General features: G+C 42.2%; 1 protein-coding gene across 9 annotated transcripts in view; it reads left to right on the plus strand.

The window, feature by feature from the left end:
* RALGPS2 (Ral GEF with PH domain and SH3 binding motif 2) overlaps nucleotides 1–20120 on the plus strand; it is a 277132-nt gene that overhangs the window by 58121 nt on the left and 198891 nt on the right. For 8 of the 9 annotated variants that reach the window (XR_007358002.2, XR_012669645.1, XM_048860736.2 and 5 more), the window contains one exon: nucleotides 17694–17744. The exons of the other annotated variant lie outside the window; for it this stretch is intronic. Coding sequence is in view for 6 of the 8 variants with exons in the window: in XM_048860736.2 (XP_048716693.1) it covers nucleotides 17694–17744 (51 nt within the window). In the remaining 2 variants the exon portion in view is untranslated. The remainder of the gene's footprint in view (nucleotides 1–17693; nucleotides 17745–20120) is intronic. 9 annotated transcript variants of the gene reach the window in all.

Genomic DNA, 20120 nt, shown 5'->3' on the forward strand with positions numbered 1-20120 from the left:
GAGAACCCCTGATAGGTTCAAAGGTTGGTTTTATGAATTGAGTGAGGACTATTAGTGAGTGCTCTCTCTTAATCTATTAAATAGTATTCATCATAGCAATACGTTTTCCCAGAAGAGTAAGTGAACTGCAGGCTTTGGTGGTGAATGCACCATTTACAGTTTTCCACAAACACAAAATGATCCTTCGTCCATGTCCTATATTCCTGCCCAAAGCAGTAACTAACTTCCCTCAGTTTCTCTACCAATATTCTTTCCCAGCTTTCATGTGTACTTGGATGAATAGAGACTCTACACATTACTCTAAAAGAGCATTGTCATATTATTTTTAAAAAAGGCTGTAGAAGATCCTCACAGCTCTTCATATTGTTTAGGGAGTTGTAAGGGTCAGGCTATTTTTTTCTCAATGCTTCTCCAGATGGGTTAGGGTTTTGTATTGAAGAGAACACAAGCTAGACTGTTCCTCTTCCTGTGGGGGTTAAGGAGTGCTCCACTAGGACTAAGTCAGCCTCTTTGTCATGCTTTAAATGTCTCTGAAATCTGCTGAATTGTAACTTGGAGCTCGATACACAAATCCACTAAATATTATTTCTTTAATTTTAGCATCCATGTCCAATGCACAATTTGATAGAGCAGTTTTTCAGTCACAGTTGAATTAGAATTCTGTGTCATAGTTCTGGTTATCAGACTACCTCTACCCTGGGAATGTGTAGAGGCCACTTGAAGCAGCAGCAGACATTACTTACTCACTCTTAGCCCTGGTCTACACTACGAGTTTAGGTTGAATTTAGTAGTTAGATGGATTTAACCCTGCACCCATCCACACAACGAAGCCATTGTTGTCGACTTAATGGGCTCTTAAAATTGATTTCTGTACTCCTCCCGACGAGGGGATTAGCGCTGAAATCGACATCGCCGGATCGAATTTGGGTTAGTGTGTACGCAATTTGACAGTATTGGCCTCTGGGAGCTATCCCACAGTGCTCCATTGTGCCCATTCTGGACAGCACTCTCAACTCGGATGCACTGGCCAGGTAGACAGGAAAAGCCCCGTGAACTTTTGAATTTCATTTCCTGCTTGGCCAGAGTGGCAAGCTGATCAGCACAGGTGACTGTGCAGATCTCATCAGCAGAGGTGACCATGGAGTCCCAGAATCGCAAAAGAGCTCCAGCATGGACGGAACAGGAGGTACTGGATCTGATGGCTGTATGGGGAGACGTAATCCGTGCTATCAGAACTCCGTTCCAAAAGACAGAATGCCAAAATATTTGAAAATATCTCCCAAGGGCATGAAGGACAGAGGCTATCACAGGGACCCACAGCAGTGCTGTGTGAAACTTAAGGAGCTTAGGCAAGCCTACCAAAAAACCCAAGAGGCAAACGCCTGCTCGGGGTCAGAGCCCCAGACATGCCGCTTCTATGATAAGCTGCATGCAATTCTAGGGGGTGCCCCTACAACTACCCCACAACTGTACGTGGACTCCTGCAAGGGAGTCTCATGCAACAGGGATGAGGATTTTGGGGCGAGGAAGATGATAGTGCACACCAGGCAAGCGGAGAAACCGTTCTCCTCGACAGCCAGGAACTCTTTATCACCCTGGAGACAGTACCCTCCCAACCCAGGCTCCCGGACCTTGAAGGCGGAGAAGGCAGCTGTGGTGAGTGTACCTTTGTAAATATAATACACGGTTTAAAAGCAAGCATGTTTAATGATTACTTTGCCCTGAAGACTTGGGATGCATTTGCGGCCAGTACAGCTACTGGAAAAGTCTGTTAACGTGTCTGGGGAGGGAGTGGAAATCCTCCAGGGACATCTCAATGAAGCTGTCCTGGAGGTACTCCCAAAGCCTTTGCAAAAGGTTTCTGGGGAGGGCAACCTTATTGCTTCCTCCATGGTAGAACACTTTACCATGGCAGGCCAGTAGCATGTAGTCTGGAATCATTGCATAAGAAAGCATGGCAGCATGTGGTCCCAGTGTTTGCTGTCATTGAAGCAACATCCATTCTTTATCTCTATGTGTTGTCCTCAGAAGAATATCATTCTTGGTCACCTGGTTGAAATAGGGGAATTTTATTCAGGGGACATTCAGAGGTGGCCGTTCCTGCCTGGCTGTTTGCCTGTGGCTGAAAAGAAAGCATCCCCGCTGTTAGCCATGCGGTGGGGGGGAGGGGTGAAGCAGTCAGCCCAGAGAATTGGGTGTGGGGGGGTTAGTTGGGTTTGTGCTGCACATTAACCCGAAAACATCAGCCCCTCCTCTTAAATGGCTAGTGTGTCTTTTTCAATTTTAATCTCCCTTTTTTTCCTCCCGCAACTGCAAATGTTTCAACGCTGTGACTAGCATCTCCGTCCCAGAGGCTAACACAGATAAGGTGAAAAAAATGCTGAAATGTGCTCTGAGCTCATGCAGTCCACCCAAACTGAAAGAGCCCAGCAGAATGTGTGGAGGCAGACAATGGCAGGAAAGCACAAAATGAACACAAGGACAGGAGGGACGCGCGAGAGGATAGATGGCGGGAGCAACAGGAGAGGTGGCGGGATCAAGAGGAAAGGTGGCAGCAGCATGATGAGAGGAGGCAGGATGCAATACTGAGGCTACTGGAGGATCAAACTGATATGCTCTGGCATATGGTTGAGGTGCGGGAAAGGCACAGACTGCCACTGCAGCCCCTGTGTAACCAACCGCCCTCATCCCCAAGTTCCATAGCCGTCTCACCCAGATGCCGAAGAACGCGGGGGAGGGGGGTCCTCTGGCACCCAACCACTCCACCCCAGAGGACTGCCCAAGCAACAGAAGGCCGGCATTCAATAAGTTTTGAAGTGCAGTGTGGCCTTGTCCTTCCCTCCTCCTCCCCCACCCCTCCCGGGCTACCTTGGCAGTTATCCCCCTATTTGTGTGATGAATAAAAGAATAATAAAGAATGCATGAATTTGAAACAATAATGACTTCATTGCCTCTGCAAGCGGTGATGGAAGGGGGGAGGGGAGGGCGGTTGGCTTACAGGGAAGTAGAATGAACCAAGGGGGCAGGTTTTCATCAAGGAGAAACAAACAGAACTGTCAAACCATAGCCTGGCCAGTCATGAAACTGGTTTTCAAAGCTTCTCTGATGCGCAGCGCGCTCTGCTGTGCTCTTCTGATCGCCCTGGTGTCTGGCTGCGCGTAATCTGTGTAAACCAGGTGATTTGCCTCAACTTCCCACCCTACCATAAACGTCTCCCCCTTACTCTCACAGATACTGTGGAGCACACAGCAAGCAGTAATAACAATGGGAATGTTGGTTTCGCTGTGGTCTAACCGAGTCAGTAAACTGCACCAGTGAGCTTTTAAACGTCCAAGTGCACATTCTACCCCTATTCTACACTTGCTCAGCCTATAGTTGAAATGCTCCTGGCTACTGTCCAGGCTGCCTGTGTATGGCTTCGTGAGCCATGGCATTAAGGGGTAGGCTGGGTCCCCAAGGATAACTATAGGCATTTCAACATCCCCAGTGATTATTTTCTGGTCTGGAAAGTAAGTCCTTTGCTGCAGCTGTTCAGACAGACCAGAGTTCCTGAAGATGCGAGCATCATGTACCTTTCCCAGCCATTGCACACTGATGTTGGTGAAACATCCCTTGTGATCCACCAGTGCTTGCAGCACCATTGAAAAGTACCCCTTGCGGTTTATGTACTGGCTGCCTTGGTGGTCCAGTCCCAAGATAGGGATATGCGTTCCATCTATTGCCCCACCACAGTTAGGGAATCCCATTGCAGCAAAGCCATCCACTATGACCTGCACACTTCCCAGAGTCACTACCCTTGATAGCAGCAGCTCAGTGATTGCGTTGGCTACTTGGATCACAGCAGCCCCCACAGTAGATTTGCCCACTCCAAATTGATTCCCGACTGACCGGTAGCTGTCTGGCATTTGCAAGCTTCCAGAGGGTTATTGCCACTCACTTGTGAACTGTGAGGGCTGCTGTCATCTTGGTATTCTTGCGCTTCAGGGCAGGGGAAAGCAAGTCACAAAGTTCCATGAAAGTACTCTTACGCATGCGAAAGTTTCGCAGCCACTGAGATTCATCCCAGACCTGCAACACTATGCGGTCCCACCAGTCTGTGCTTGTTTCCCGAGCCCAGAATTGGCATTCCACAGCATGAGCTTGCCCCATTGCCACCAGGATGGCCAAATTGCCAGGGCCCGTGCTTTGAGAGAAGTCTGTGTCCATGTCCTCATCACTCTCGTCACCGTGCTGCCATCGCCTCCTCGCCTGCTTTTGCAGGTTCTGGTTCTGCACATGCCGCATGATAATGTGTGAGGTGTTTACAGTGCTCATAACTGCCGCAGTGATCTGAGCAGGCTCCATGCTTTCCGTGGTATGGCGTCTGCAGGAGAGCAGAGTTGCAGGGGAAGCGGTGGTTGGATGACCTGTTTTGCAGACCTGTCTTCTGCCAGGACACAACAGCTGAGCGGGCTGCACACTTGCCGTGTTATGGTGAGACAAGAGCAGCTGAGCAGAGTTGCGGTGGAAGTGGCCCTGAAACCACCAGGAGAGCAGAGTGCCAGCGGAAGTGGTGGATGATGACTGTCATATAGAGGACCTGCGAGGTGGATTCATAGCATCAGGAGAGCAGAGTGGCAGTGGAAGTGGTGGTTCAATGATGACAGTTAGCAGTCCTACTGCACCGTCTGCTGAAAGCAGTATGGCGCCCGCACGGAAAAAAGGCGTTGCTTTCACGGAGGGAGGGGCGACTGATGACGAACCCAAAACCACCCACAACAATGTTTTTGCCCCATCAGGCATTGGGAGCTTAACCCAGAATTCCAATGGGCGGCGGAGACTGCGGGAACTGTGGGATAGCTATCCACAGTGCAACACTCAGAAAGTAGCCACGGTACTGTGGACGCACTCTGCCAACTTAATGCGATTAGTGCATTAGTGTGGGGACACACACAATCGACTGTATAAAATCGCTTTCTAAAAAATCGACTTCTATAAATTCAATCTAATTTCATACTGTAGACATATCTTTACATTCCCCTCATCCTCAGAGTCCTTATTACAGTTGCAGACCTGATGAGATTGTGGAAGGAACTTATCGAGACACTCCCTTCTATAGCCTCACCCTCAGAACATTTGGGAATAATGAGAAGGAGGAGCAGGAAGGAGCATGTGAAAGCGTTCCAATGACACTTCTATGAAGTGTTCCTTGGGGTATGAATGTGTAGAATCCATCTCACACTGTGGGTACAGGTGAGTAAACCTCTATTTCTGTTTGCATATGGGCTAAGCCTAACATCCGGGTTCCTGATAGAAAAGCAGAGTTCTGTAGCTCAGGTGACTCTAAGCAGGTACTCTGGTGTTGGATGTCTTGGAAGTAACCTGAGAAGAATGCTGAGAAAAATAGGTTTGTGGTGTGGGGCAAACAAACCAACAAGGACCCCTTTACCTACATCATACAAAAACTGCTTGATTATCGTTAAGATTAATTCCATCAAGGAACATGTGCCAGGTATTTTGACTTGTCATGAATTAGTCAGTTTGACTTGTCTCTGCAATTACATTCACACAGCTTTGTATTTTTAACCACTCAGTTACCATAAGTTAAAAAGTCTCTTCTGTAATAGGGGGACTTTCATCAAAGCTGACAAAAACTTCTGTTGAACCCATGTTGCTCTTGTGATCTTACATTTCTTACATGGAAGATATTTTTCTCATGACAATGACCTCGGGTTGCAGGATGAATGAGGTTTAGGAACACTCTGAAGCTTCACCTTCTTGTTCAACTCAAAGCCTATTCTTCTGTTAGCATTGTTCCCGTGCCCACATCCCTGTCCTGGTGAGGTCCTTCTCCATATACTGAATGTTAAGATCATTGGTATTTTATATGGAATGGTCTGTAAAGCCCATTTAAAAAGTCCACCCTATACTCCTGGGAGAATACAGTGCCAAAAAATTAAAAATTATGCACACAATATTTGAAAATTCTGCAAAATTCTGCATATTTTATTTGTCAAAATAACACAATATAATCATGCTAGTTACAATTATTTTGGTAATTTATTTCAAAATATCTGTTACCAAGTATATGTGTAACAATACAGACTTAGAAAAAAAGATTCTGCTATTTTTTTTGACAAATAGATTCCTTATGAGGCATATTAATACAGAACTTTTTGTCATTCATTTAAATTTCAGTACAGAGCTGTATTTCCTGCACCTCTTAGAAGCAGTGCAAAGGCTTGGGGGAGGTAAGGGTAATGGAAGAGCTGAGGGAGAGGGAAGGACCCTGAGAGTGAACCTGGAGGATGTTGGGTGGCGGTAGGAGGTTTTCTTTTTGGGAGTGGAATTGTTAAGTGTTGGGAAGCCTACCCCATGCGGACCCTGGCTGACCCCAAGCCTCTCCCATTCAGTCAGGCAGGTCTGCCACTCTCCACACACTCCTCATTCTCCTTGTGTCTCTGCAGTCCTCCTCCCCAGGCTCAGCACTATCACCCCATTTAGCTCCTGAGCCCATGCTCCAGTCTGTCCCCCCCACTAGCCATTCTGAATCCCAGCCCTGTGTGCCCCACTCTGTCCTAACCTGGCTCTGCGGGCAGGGTGCTGTGATGAACTCTACTCATAGGGGAATTCTGCAGCAGTGGGCATAGAATTTTGAATTTTCCTGTATAAAAAACATTTTGCCTAAGAAGTGCTGCAGTTCTTGAATGCAGCTGGCTGTTCTGGCACCACATCACCCTCTGGTGGGCAAAAGGCAGAACTGCAGCACTTCTTAGGCAAAATTTTTTTTATGCTGGGAAAATACAAAATTATGTGAGAGATTAATTCTGCGTGTCTGCAGATGCACAGAATTCTGCCAGGAATAACCCAACTTTGCGGGTATTTTTACACCAATTTTCTGGGCAATACTGTGACCAAAAGGACTGTATATAAATGAATCTGGTATCTTATTGCTTTGGCCTGACTGGGTTGGCAGATGGAAGGCTATATCAAGGTTCATTTATCTTGGGTAAGGTTGCCACCAATGTCTCTTCAGATGTTTTCATTGGAGATATCTGTATAATACACATGTGCAAAGCATTATTGTTTGAAAATTAGCCTCGAGGGAATCTTGTATGTGGCTCTCTGTTCCAGAGCTTGTTTCCAAGGTAAGGAGAAACCAAACTCTCCCATCCACTTCATTTTTCCAGATGTCCCTTTTTTTTCACTTGGCTGCTTTATTTACTTTACTGGAAGTTTATATGTTAATTGTTGTCTCCTGTAGACTTGAATGTTTTGTGCACTGTTGGATGTTTAAGAGGAACCTTGCTCCTCTTTTGTATTTATGAATTAGAAAAAAAAATCTTTCAACACATTGGTCTTGATTGTTGCAGGTGCAGGTTTATTGACTTTTTTTTACTCTTCAGGAGTAAGAATCATTCCCAGATAATCTTTAGAAAAAAGTAAACTATTTACATACTGCTTCTCAATATTTTATTTTATTCCTGGAATCTCACTGGCCTCCCTAGCTCCCCATAGTATTTGGAGATTATCTTTTAGAATGATCTTCATTCTTGTGCCTAGCTTTCATTTTTTCTTGGAGGTATTTTTGATGATGATTTTGCATGGGCTGTCATCACGGAAGCATCACTTCCTGTGCAATCAAAATAACTAGAACATTTGGAGGGGGAAATATCTGTATTTAGCAGTAGGTGGCATGTGATGGATTATTAAATCTTAATGGCTCGGGGAGAACTGTTACCCTTGAGCTAAGACCCAGGAGTTGAGAATTCTGCACGATAGATAGCTTTACAGAAACTGAATTACAGGGAATTAATTTACCTTTTACTTCATAGGTGTGTTGTGAAGATAAATTCATTTGTTTGTGAGGCATTCAGAGACTAGGCTGATGAACGCCTTAGAAAAGTCTCTTTGAATTTAAAAAAAAAAACTCTCAGCAAAATATTTTTTAAAAAGCATGTCCCTCAGTGCTGTATTTTTCTCAATCGTATACACGCTGCTGTTTGGCATTCCAAGCCCAGCTACATACAATACCATAGTGCCTTCCCTAACCTGTGATATCTCTATATGAAGGAAATGATGGTTTCATTTTGGAATCTGGGATCTGGAACATGAATTGTCATTACACTTACATATTCAGGATAGCTGGCAAGGCTTGACGGAGCTCCATTGACTAACTCCTGTTCAGCCAGTAGAGGATGATGTTGAGCAGCAATGAGGTATGTTGATTTAGCCCATCCGCAGATTTTAGATCACCATTAGTGAGTGAGATACAAAGGTATTCTTTTGCCCTGTTCTATATTTCACGGCACTTCAAAGCCACCAAGTCAGCTCTAGTAAGAGAAACCATTAATTTGCATTAAGGTTTTAATATGTTACCTATTGAGACAGAATCTTAACATTGCATAAAAATTCTTATTACAGTCTTTTTCCATTACTCAAATTATCCCCAAACTGGACAGATGTTCATTTTGTTAAATGGAGCTTTTGTTAGAGCTTCTAAATTGAGGTTAACTGTTCTGCAGTTGTAGTCCAGTTTACGTTCTCCAGCAAATGACTTTCCTTTTTGCCAACAAGGTTTGAATATGCAAAAAAATAATTTTTTTTCTAGTGAGATAAATATTCACTTTAGGGTTCATGTTTGTGTGAATAGGCTTGAAGTACTCCATAGCTGAAATTCTATACTGTTAACTGAGTGACCAGGAGGTGGCATATCTGCTTACTGGTGGAGGCATTAACTGGATGTAACTTCTCTTCTGGTGTTATCCTAGTCTGCCCATTCTTGCCGAGATGGGAAAACGGATAAATTCACAAAAAAACCCTCAAAAACAAACCCTTATTTTTATTCTTGTAGGGAAACCCATCCTCGGCTCTCTTAGTACTTTGTTTTATTTCTCTTCTTTTAATTGTCCAGTTCCATTTGGGTTTCCATTTATCCTATCTGCTTCCCATATTATTACAGGAAGGCTATATGATGAAGCAATAGCTAAAAAATTTTCAACTGGGCACACTGATGTTAATGAGAAACGGGCAGAATGATACCGTATGCAAGAAGACCTGTTGAGATTTATAACACCCCTGGTTCAATCAGTGCCAGAACTGATGAAGACAATAAAATGAACTCAGTAAATACCTCTGAACATAAAACCGGGTCCCAGAGAAGACTTAGGCAGAGAATACCAATCAGTATACTAAGACATGCTATATGATAAAATACCTGATTTTTCATGTTTCCAGTTTGATACTTCCTATACACCTGTAGTAGAGACTACTACAGCAAGCTTGGAGAGTGAAGAGGCTAAGTCCTGTTGCAATTACCAGTCATAGGCAACAAATTACTTGCCAAGTGGCAGGACGTTTTTGAAGTAGTGAGCCAGGTGTGGGTGTGGACTCTGAAATACTTTCGGTGCAGAAAGAAAAGGCAAGTTACAATGTACATCTATTAAAACCTCAGAGGAATAGGAAAATAGTGTTGAGCCTACAGTAACTCCTCGCTTAACATTGTAGTTATGTTCCTGAAAAATGCTACTTTAAGTGAAATGATGTTAAGTGAATCCAATTGGGGGGGTTAGGTTCCAGGGAAATTTTTTTTGCCAGACAAAAGACTATATTTTATATATATTTATATTTCATATATATATATATTTATCACACACACACAAACACACAGAGCACAAGTTTTAAACAATTTAATACTGTACACAGCAATGATGATTGTGAAGCTTGGTTGAGGTGGTGAAGTCAGAGGGTGGGATATTTCCCAGGGAATGTCTTACTGCTAAATGATGGAGTACTGGGCTGAACCCTCAAGGGTTAACACGTTGTTAATGTAGCCTCACACTCTACAAGGCAGCACGAATGGAGGGAGGGAAGACAGCATGGCAGAGAGAGACACACTGTGTGTGTGTGTGAGAGAGAGAGATGCATTGTCTCTTTAAATACACTGACCCCACTCTTAAGTACACTGCCTTTTTAAGTAGATCAGCAAATTGAGACAGCAACTGCTGCCAGCAAGCTCCCTCCATCCTGAGCCCTGTCATGTCTCCCACCTGTTCTGTGGTGATCGCCAGATGGGGTAAAGAAGTGGGGGGGAGGAGTGCACCCTGACATTAGCACCCCTCTTCCTCCCTCCCTCCCTCCTTGCACTGCAAGCAGGAGGCTCCTGGGAGCAGCTCCAAGGCAGAGGGCAGGAGCAGCACACAGCATTGGGCAGAGGGACAGCTGAACTGCCTGGCAATTGATATCCTGCTGGGCGGCTGCTGCACAGGGAACGTAGGGGAGCGGGGAACTGATCGGTGGGCTGCCGGTCCACCCTGATTCCAAGCCCCCAGCAGCTAGCTCCAACGGGCTGCTCTTTCTGCAAGCAGTGGACAAAGCAGGCGGCTGCCAAACAACAGTATAAGTGAACATTGCGCAGTTTTAAACAAACATGTTCTCTAATTGATCAGCAACATAACAATAAAACATTGTTAACTGGGACGACTTTATGTGAGGAGTTACTGTACCGAACAGGAGGTAGTAATGTCTCCAGCTACCAGGTGAAGACCATACTCTTGTGCTCTTAGGGGAAAATGTCTCCAATGCACAGATGATGTAAAGAGATGAATTTGATAAGTGTCTTCACCACCACAACTGGAAAGTCTAATCTTGCTGATCTTTGGATCCTGATGAAATCATGTTAGCAGTGTACATTCTGTATACCATATAGAATGTGGGGGGCAGCAAAACAAAAGTTGCAGAGCATTGGGTTTAAGCATGGTAAGAGTCTCAAAGTGGTGCAGTCCATTTGATCTAGTACCAAAACCAGATATGCTAGTGTTCTGTTTTGTGCTGGATTAGATGCTGTATGGCCCTGACAAAACAAAGATCCTAGATCTTTTAGAGGGCTATTGACCAATATCCTTAGGACCTGAGACCAAAGAGAAAATGGCAGTTGCAACTCTTTTGGGCTGTACGATTTCCATACGCTTCCTGTGATGGGGTTCATTCTATTCTGGTGCCCCTCCATTGGTGTAAGCTTCCTTGTGCAGCTTGAGCCAGTGGAGATAGTTGGAGTAGCCAGCCTGCTGCTCCAACTTCCAGTGGGACTGAGTGACCATGGGTCAGAGAGCTGCAACCAGTGCATGACAGCTGCCAGTCTCTGCTATATCTGAGAGCAGATCAAATATAGTGGGGAATTGGGCCCCTAGAGTATGAATGGGGGGAAAACATTTTACCTTTTCTTAGCATTTCTGAAATAGACTTGTGTTTCACCAAGTTTTGTTTTACCAAAACTAGTAAGACTATGGAATTTCCAAACATGAGCAACAGGAGGCATCCGTCTATTATAGAGAATGGAATTATGACAAAAGCTTTGGAATAAAATTGGTGAGCAAACAAGCACAATCCCCAGAGAGGAGCTTTTGGGCATTAGGATACAAACATAACTGATGCTATGTTTAACAGAAGCCTTGCTGTTACTTTATCCTAATGTCTTAATGTTGTCTAGTGACAAACATTTGGCAAAGTTAGAAGCCATGAATACTCCTGATGATAAACAACATAGTTATGAAACAAATTACAAAGCACTGCTTTCAGAATTTACAACATCCCAAGGAAATAGTGTTGTGAATATTCATCTGTAACCAAAATCTAGACTTTCATTTTGCATTATAGCCAGCAATTTTAGTCCATCCATTCTAAAACCATATTCTGCATCTCAGAGACAGATTCCTAACAGTTAAGTTCTTCTTCTTGACCTTGCATAGCAGGTAGCAAAGTCAATTGGAAACTGAAATGCTATCGTTCTTTCTGGCAGACTGCCCTGTCTGTGGAGCTCAGATACTTCTCTGCCTCAAAGACAGCACACAACAGTTCCTTAAATTTCTGTTCAAAACCGGCTGAGAGGTTTACCAGCAAGGACAGAAATTATATAAAATCTGCAGCTATGCTGCTTTTCACTATTCTGGAATAAATCTGCTTTTCCTGCAAGCAGTTGAACTAATCTGAAATAGAAATATTTGACCAAGTAGGATATTTTGGGCTGCCTTCATCACACAGTAAAAAAGGATCTAGTCTTCTTCAGCCACCTTTACAGATAAACATTTGGTAGAGTTCCTGTACCTTAAACCCAAGGCATGTCTCCGCCATGGAAGAAAAGAACACTACCTACACTATGCAACTGACTGCAGTTTAGCAGCTCTGCACCCAGAAGCATATAGTCCCAACACCACTACAGTCGTCCTTGAGGAGTATCCTATGCCTACAGAGCCTGAGCTCTGGAAGATGTTTAAACTGAATGATGTGGCCCCTCTTACTAGCATTTTTTCCTAAAGCTGTCCAGGAAAATCCCCAATAAACAAATTCTAAATTGTAGAAGGACCCTGCAGTCCTTGAGGAGGAAACTGAATATGTTGGTCCTGATCCTACTGGCTGTAAATTTTCTGCTTTAGGCTGTCTGAGAATTGATACTGAGAGAGAGTACTCCCACCCCGCCTCCTCCACACACAGAGGGAAAACTCTGTGGTGGAAATCATTGTAGTATCTGAACACCTCAAAAATACAAATGAATTTATCTTCTCCACACCCATGTGAGTTAACGTACTCTTACACTGCATAGACGGGGAGCTGAAGTACTGCAACATCTTGCCCAATAAAGAACACTGTGGCAGAGTTGGGAGTTGAACCCAGATTTCCCAACTCCCAATACAGTGCCTTAACCACAAGATTGTTTGCCTTTCCAGATGCTAACTTCACAGATTACGTAAATTCCTTGAAAGATGAACATTCCTCTTGAAGGATTCTTCAGTTTTTCGGGATGCAAGAAAGCCAGCATTCTCTCATAGAAAGTAATGCTTCTCCCTGACACGTTCTAGAACTATTACCTAAAATGCATAACCAAATATATTTCTCTTTGGCTGTCTCTGCTGTAGGTTGGTTGATCTTCTGAAATCTTTCTAGAATCTGTTTTATCTGTCCTTTCTCTTTTTCATTCTAGGCTATGGAGACATTCTTTAATTTAATGTATAAGATTGCTAGACATACTCAGTTTCTGGAATATAGAAGAATGAATTTCCCCATATTGTTAATTTTTTGTAGTCAAAATACTTATTCACAAAGACCTGCCCAGAGGACAGAGCAAAGAGATACTGCAAATTTACAGTTGTAGTGAACTTGTACATTTTTTCTTGAGGGACGCTAACTGTTGATAAAGAAAAATGATTGTGGGGAAACTTGTTTCATTTGAACAATTCAAGTCAAGATGAGCATTTCAGAACTCTGCTTGAAGTATCAAAAAAACTAAGCCACCCAGAGAAGATGGAGTTGGCCAGAAAGCACCAAAATCTTCATCCACGGATTTGCAAGTGCTAAGGACATGGGAAAGAAATTTTACTTTGGGTTTGCACTACCAAAATCAAATTAATAGGCATGGTTTTTAATTTAACTTCCTCATATTCCATTTGGGCTGAATCTTTCCTTGCTTGGTTTTAAAAGAAACTTGAGCAAAATTGGTTCATAAAGTAAGCATCATAAAATACATTTCTCGCGTATTCTGAGCTGAAGTGTTGTCCTCTAACTTAATCAGCTCAAATGAGACACTTCAGTTTGGCTTGTTATGTACATATCATTGAGACTTAAAAAGCAAGCCAGGTTTTGTGGGGAAAAATAGTTCATTAGTTTTAAATGTGTGAAATCTGCAGTTTTGCTTGTGTGTGTTAGGATTCTTTTTGTTTAACACATTTTAAATATATATTTATTACAAAGTTGCAAATGAGATTGTAAGTTCCGCAAGCCAAATGGTTCCATATCAAGGAACTTGTAAATTCAGTACTGGGATGCCTTTGGGTTGTGGACTACTTTTGCAGGTTCATGGGGCTCTAACAGAGATTGTAAACTTTGCAGGGGAAAGGCTGCAGGCTGGGGTGAGAGTTACTTAGCATATACCCACTGCTCAAGCTGGACAGAACTGATGGAGATGGATATTTTCTCCCTAAGAAATGGGCAGTCAAATGCAAAACCCCCCTAATATTAGTGCAATGGCCAATGCCAAGTGCCCCAGAGGGAATGAACAGAACAGATAATCATTGAGTGATCCATCCCCTGTCGTCCATTCCCAGCTTCTGGCAAACAGAGGCTAGTGACACCATCTCTGCCAATCCTGGCTAAGAGCCATAGAATATTAGGGTTAGAAGGGACCTCAGGAGGTCATCTAGTCCAACCCCCTGCTCAAAGCAGGACCAGTCCCCCACTAAATCATCCCAGCCAGGGCTTTGTCAAGCCTGTCTTAAAAACCTCTAAGGAAGGAGATTCCACCACCTCTCTAGGTAACCCATTCCAGTGCTTCACCACCCTCCTAGTGAAAAAGTTTGTCCTAATATCCAACCTAAACCTCCCCCACTGCAAGTTATGACCATTACTCCTTGTTCTGTCATCTGGTACCACTGAGAACAGTCTAGATCCATCCTCTTTGGAACCCCCCTTCAGGTAGTTGAAAGCATTTGTCAAATCCCCCTTCATTCTTCTCTTCCACAGACTAAATAATCCCGGTTCCTCAGCCTCTCCTCATAAAGCATGTGTTCCAGACCCCTAATCATTTTAGTTGCCCTCAGCTGGAGTCTCTCCAATTTGTTCACATCATTTCTGTAGTGGAGGGCAAAACTGGATGCAGTACTCCAGATGTGGCCTCACGAATGCTGAATAGAGGGAAATGATCATGTCCCTCAATCTGCTGACAATGCTCCTACTTATACAGCCCAAAATGCCAACAAGGGCACACTGTTGACTCATATCCAGCTTCTTGTCCACTGTAACCCCTAGGTCCTTTTCTGCAGAACTGCTGCCTAGCCACTCGGTCCCTAGTCTGTAGCATTGCATGGGATTCTTCTGTTCTAAGTGCAGGACTCCACACTTGTCCTTGTTGAACCGCATCAGATTTCTTTTGGCCCAATCCTCTAAATTTGTCTAGGTCCCTCTGTATCCTGTCCCTACCTTCCAGTGTAGCTATCACTCCTCCTAGTTTAGTGTCATCTGCAAACTTGCTGAGGGTGCAATCCACGCCAGTCTCCAGATCATTAATGAAGATATTGAATAAAACCAGCCCCAGGACCAACCTTTGGGGTACACCACTTGATACCGGCTGCCAATTAGACATGGAGCCATTGATCACTATTGATGGACCTGTCCTTCATGAATTTATCTAGTTCTTTTTTGAACCCTGTTATAGTCTTGGCCTTCACAACATCCACTGGCAGAGAGTTCCACAGGTTGACTGTGCATTGTGTGAAGAATTACTTCCTTTTGTTTGTTTTAAATCTGCTGCCTATTAATTTCATTTAGTGACTCTTAGTTCTTGTGTTATGAGAAGGAGTAAATAACACTTGCTTATTTACTTTTTCCACACCAGTCATTATTTTATAGACCTCTATCATATTCCCCCTTAGTTTCTTTTTTCCAAGCTGAAAAGTCCCAATCTTTTTTAATTTGGGGTATACATTTAAGTTGAGCCTCTATTATGGTGTCTTAAAAAAGTTTCCATGCAGCTTGCAGGGATTTCACTTTTCTCACTGTACCTTTTAATGTTTGTTTAACTAATTTCCTCATTTTTGTGTAGTTCCCCTTTCTGAAATTAAATGCTGCCATGTTGGGCTGCTGTGGATTTTTCTCCGCCACAGAGATCTCAAATGTAATTATATTATGGTCATTGTTACCAAGTGGTCATTGTTACTATATTCACCTCTTGGACCAGATCCTGCGCTCCACTTAGGACTAAATCAAGAATTGCCTTTCCTCTTGTGGGTATGGAATAATAACTAACTGAAATTCACAACTTTGTGTTCTATTATTCGTTGCCTCTTAAATTAACTTGTGAGGCTAGGTCTGTCTGATGTCCCTTAGTAGTTAGTTTAAAAGTGTAGTGTTAGAATTCAGCATACAGTTTAACTTCTGCTGGCATAAAGAGACAGAAATATTCTTACTACTTGGTTGGTAGTTAAAATCTGTGAATACAATCTGTTAAGAAGGCAGCTTGGGAATTAATAATTATTTTATAGTAACTTTAAAAATGATCTTAGGTACTTTCTGGTGTTGATACACTGATAAAGGACAGACTAAAATTGGCTGAAAAACTGTTGTCCAACTAGCTGCATAGTCGTGTATCAATAATACAGGGAAACTTGAGTTTAAAAAAAGTAGAACTGGGACTCTTGGTTTGAAAAGTCTGTAGTTGATTTATTGTTGACGTGCAAAAAAAAAAAAAGTATCCAAACACATGTATGTGCATGTGTGTGTGTCATCCGTAGTTTCATGTAAAAATCAGTGTAACTGGAGTTTAGTCTCACACTTATGCCCATAAAGCTCTCTTAAAAATCAAATCATAATTTTTAAAAAATGGTATTTTAAATTTTATAATAAACATGATCAGATGAACTCCCAGTGCTTACCCAAAATCAGTATTTGGCGTAAGAGCAGCTAAGCCCAGACAAGAGTGAGATGGTACTGTTTGTAAAAGGGAAGTACCTCAAAGGACTTCTTGCTTCTATAACGTTACCACTGTTGATGGCATCTGCTCTGAGATTGTCAAGTTGTCCGCAGCCTTGGAGTTCTTTTACACTCAATTCTGTTGGATGCCAAAATAGCCATGGTTGCAAAAATGCCCACCTCCTTCTGTGGCAGGCAAGGAGATTGTGGTCAGTTCACTGGTTACAGAACTTGCAACAGAGATTCACACACTGGTGATATGCCGTGTCAGTCCCAGGATATTATAGAGAAAAGGAGGATGAGGTAATGTTGTTTTTTTTTAATTGGATCTACTTCTGTTGGTGAGAGAGACAAGCTTCTGAGCCATGCAGAGCTCTTCTTCTTGAGCACAAGAGATGGCATTTTCAAGGGAATAAGACAAAGACAATATGAAACTCACTGCCTGAAAAGAGATCAGAAATTACCATGGAATTCAATGTTGAAAACTAAATACAAAACGCATCTCTGTCAGTAGTTCTTCTCACACAGAAATACAGCTCCTTTCATCACCTTTGCTAAAAACACAAACAAAAAAGCAAACCACTGTTTGTTAATTCTAGCTGGTGGGAAGGAAGACAGTTCTTTTGTTTGTTAATTTTTGGCATATAAACCGATACTGTGATGAGGGATGCCATATAAGAACTTAGAGACAGGAAAAATGGACCTTTGTCTCCTGTGTCCTTGGGACAGGGGAACTCAGCTTTGTGATTCACATGCAACAAACATGAGAAATGACACGATTGATTAATGAGATGCAAAAATGTTTCAAAAGATATACATATAATGATAAGAGAAAGCTGTTTGGAGCATTGAGAGAAACTGAGTTTGTGAGGAATTGAAAGTGTTTTCTTGGCGATTTTTAGAAGTCTTTCTCTGTTTGACCTGATAGCTTATATATTTTAAATCATAACTCAAATAAACAAATGCAGGATTTGGTTCATAAGAATAGCCTACTTGCTTGTAGATAGGATTTTGTTTATTTGAATAAATGTGAAATACTGACCATAGCTTTATACTTTGGATATGCAGCATGTCTTAATGGTAATAGCAAAGATGCTTGTTGGTAACAGATTCATAATATCTGATATTTCCAGCATGATTATAGTGAAACAACAAAATACAACAGACTAAAACAAGTACAGTTGGCACCTTAGAACCATGTAGGATTTTAAATGGACAGAAAATTAATTTTGAATGTAATGTATGACTTTGTATTTCAGGGTCAGATAACACTAATGGATGTCCCAGTATTTAAAGCTATTCAGCCGGAGGTGAGTAGTTCATGGGTTTTGTTTTCAATTTTAAATGAAAAGGGTCAAGATCTTGTGATGTCAACCAACAAACATAAATTCTGGAACTGGAGAATATGTCTGCTCAATTATCCTGAGTTTCCATTTCTTTGAAGCAGATGGCTTTAAAACATCATGAGGTTATCTGGATCTAATAATGGTGTGTTTGGGGAAAACTGCTGGAATTTAAACACAGTCAAGTAATGATAAAAGAAAGTGTCTGTCTGAATGTTTCTTTTGTAGTGTTTCTGAATGTTAAACATCTGTGGTTGAATATATATTATAATACTTTAAAAGTTCCAACTTTTCTTACTAGTTGAAAGACACATTTGTTATATTGGTGGTATATTGTCTTTGGACCTAAATGACAATAAATATGATCATAATATGCTTTTTGTACATTGACTGTATACTGATAGGCCCGTTTGACTTTTCAGTGTCTGTTTTAATTTTCCATATAACAAATGAGCTACATTGCCTGTCTTACTGCTAGTTCTCTGATTTACATAGAATACCCATACACCTGAATGTAAATGAAGTAGGTGATGAAAAGGAAATAGTAGATACAAGTATTAGTAGTACCCAAAAACATACATCAGCAGTTGAGTGCGTCATTCTTTTTTCTACCCAAAGCACCTAAACAGTGAGGATTATAGTATTGTTCTACCCTGCCTGATAGAAGTGTAGAATAATGGGATGCCTTCCATATGGTGAATCCCTTTCTCTCTCCCATAAACCCACTCTGTGGTGCTGAAGGAGGTCTGCCTGGACCAACTGGGATGTGACCCAAAAGAAGGTGATGGGAAGAGACTGAGTGATGTTACCATTTCCACTACAGATGCAGCATGGGATCATCAGGAGCTTTTATGTCTAAGACTATCTGAGTAGTCAATAGAATTCTGCCACTGGCCATTCTCGTGTTAGATGTTTAGGTCTGCATTTAATGTAGCTTGGTCCATTGTTGGTACTATTTTCAGCTGTTGATGCATTGTGCCAGTGCTGTCTCACGCAGTTACTCCATCACTTAACTTGTCTTCTTTTAACTTGACCTAACTTCTGGTCCACTTTATCTAATTTGGCTTATTTTCTGATTAATGGCATGTTTCATTTCTGTCTGTGGGAACTGTGGTTGATTTACACTAGATTAATTGCAGTTACAGCTGAATGCACAGTTCCAACAGTCCTAGGTTTTGTGGGACTGTTATGCTTTGACTCACAAAATCCCCTGTCCTGGTTGAAGTGGGGGCTGAGCAGTGCTGTAACCTCACACACCAGGGGCCAAATCGCAGTGCCTGGAGCAGGGAGCCGAGCTCAGGCATCACTGGGGACAGGAGTGGTAGGAGCCATTTCTGCGGAGCAGGCTCACTCTGCAACTCCCTATCCACCCTGTGTGGCCATGACACAAGCCCCCCTTTCTCACATTGGTACCTTTTTTGCGTTTTGTCAAATCTGCAGTGAAAGTGTTTTTAAAATGAACATGAACTTGGGTCATCATCCGAGACTATCTGCTAAAACGTGAAATATATGGCAGACTGCTGGTAAAACAGAGCAGGAGGCAACAATTCTCCCCCAAGGAGTTCAGTCACAAATGTAATTAAAGCATTTTTTTTAACGAGCATCATCAGCATGGAAGCATGTCCTCTGGAAGGGTGGCCAAAGCATGAAGGGGCATACAAATGTTTAGCATATCTGGCATATAAATACCTTGCAATTCCGGCTACAAAAATACCATGCGAATGCCTGTTCTCACTTTCAGGTGACATTGTAAATAAGAAGCGAGCAGCATTATCTCCCGTAAATGTAAACAAACTTGTTTGTCTTAGCGGTTGGCTGAACAAGAAGTAAGGCTGAGTGGACTTGCAGGCTCTGAAGTTTTACATTGTTTTGTTTTTGAGTGCAGTTATGTAACAAATAAAAAATCTACATTTGTAAGTTGCACTTTCATGATAAAGAGATTGCACTACAGTACATGTATGAGGTGAATTGAAAAATTTTCTTTTGTTTATCATTTTTACAGTGCAAATATTTGTAATCAATATACACTTATTATATTATATATACACAATATACAACACAGAATACAATATATATGAAAATGTAGAAAAACATCCAAAATATTTAATAAATTTCAGTTGGTATTCTGTTTAACAGTGCGATTAAAACTGTGATTAGTCGAGATAAATTTTTTAAATCACGATTAATTTTTTTTGAGTTAATTGCGTGGGTTAACTGCAATTAATCGACAGCCCTAATTTTTAAACCTATTTTAGTTTTTCTTACAGTTTGTCTACACTAACAGTTTGTGGCAAGCTAGAGAGTGAATATACCCTGCACTAGGCTGCCATGGACTGTGTAGAC

This window comes from Caretta caretta, chromosome 8 (genome assembly GCF_965140235.1).
Source record: "Caretta caretta isolate rCarCar2 chromosome 8, rCarCar1.hap1, whole genome shotgun sequence".
NCBI classification, from domain to species: Eukaryota; Metazoa; Chordata; order Testudines; family Cheloniidae; genus Caretta; species Caretta caretta.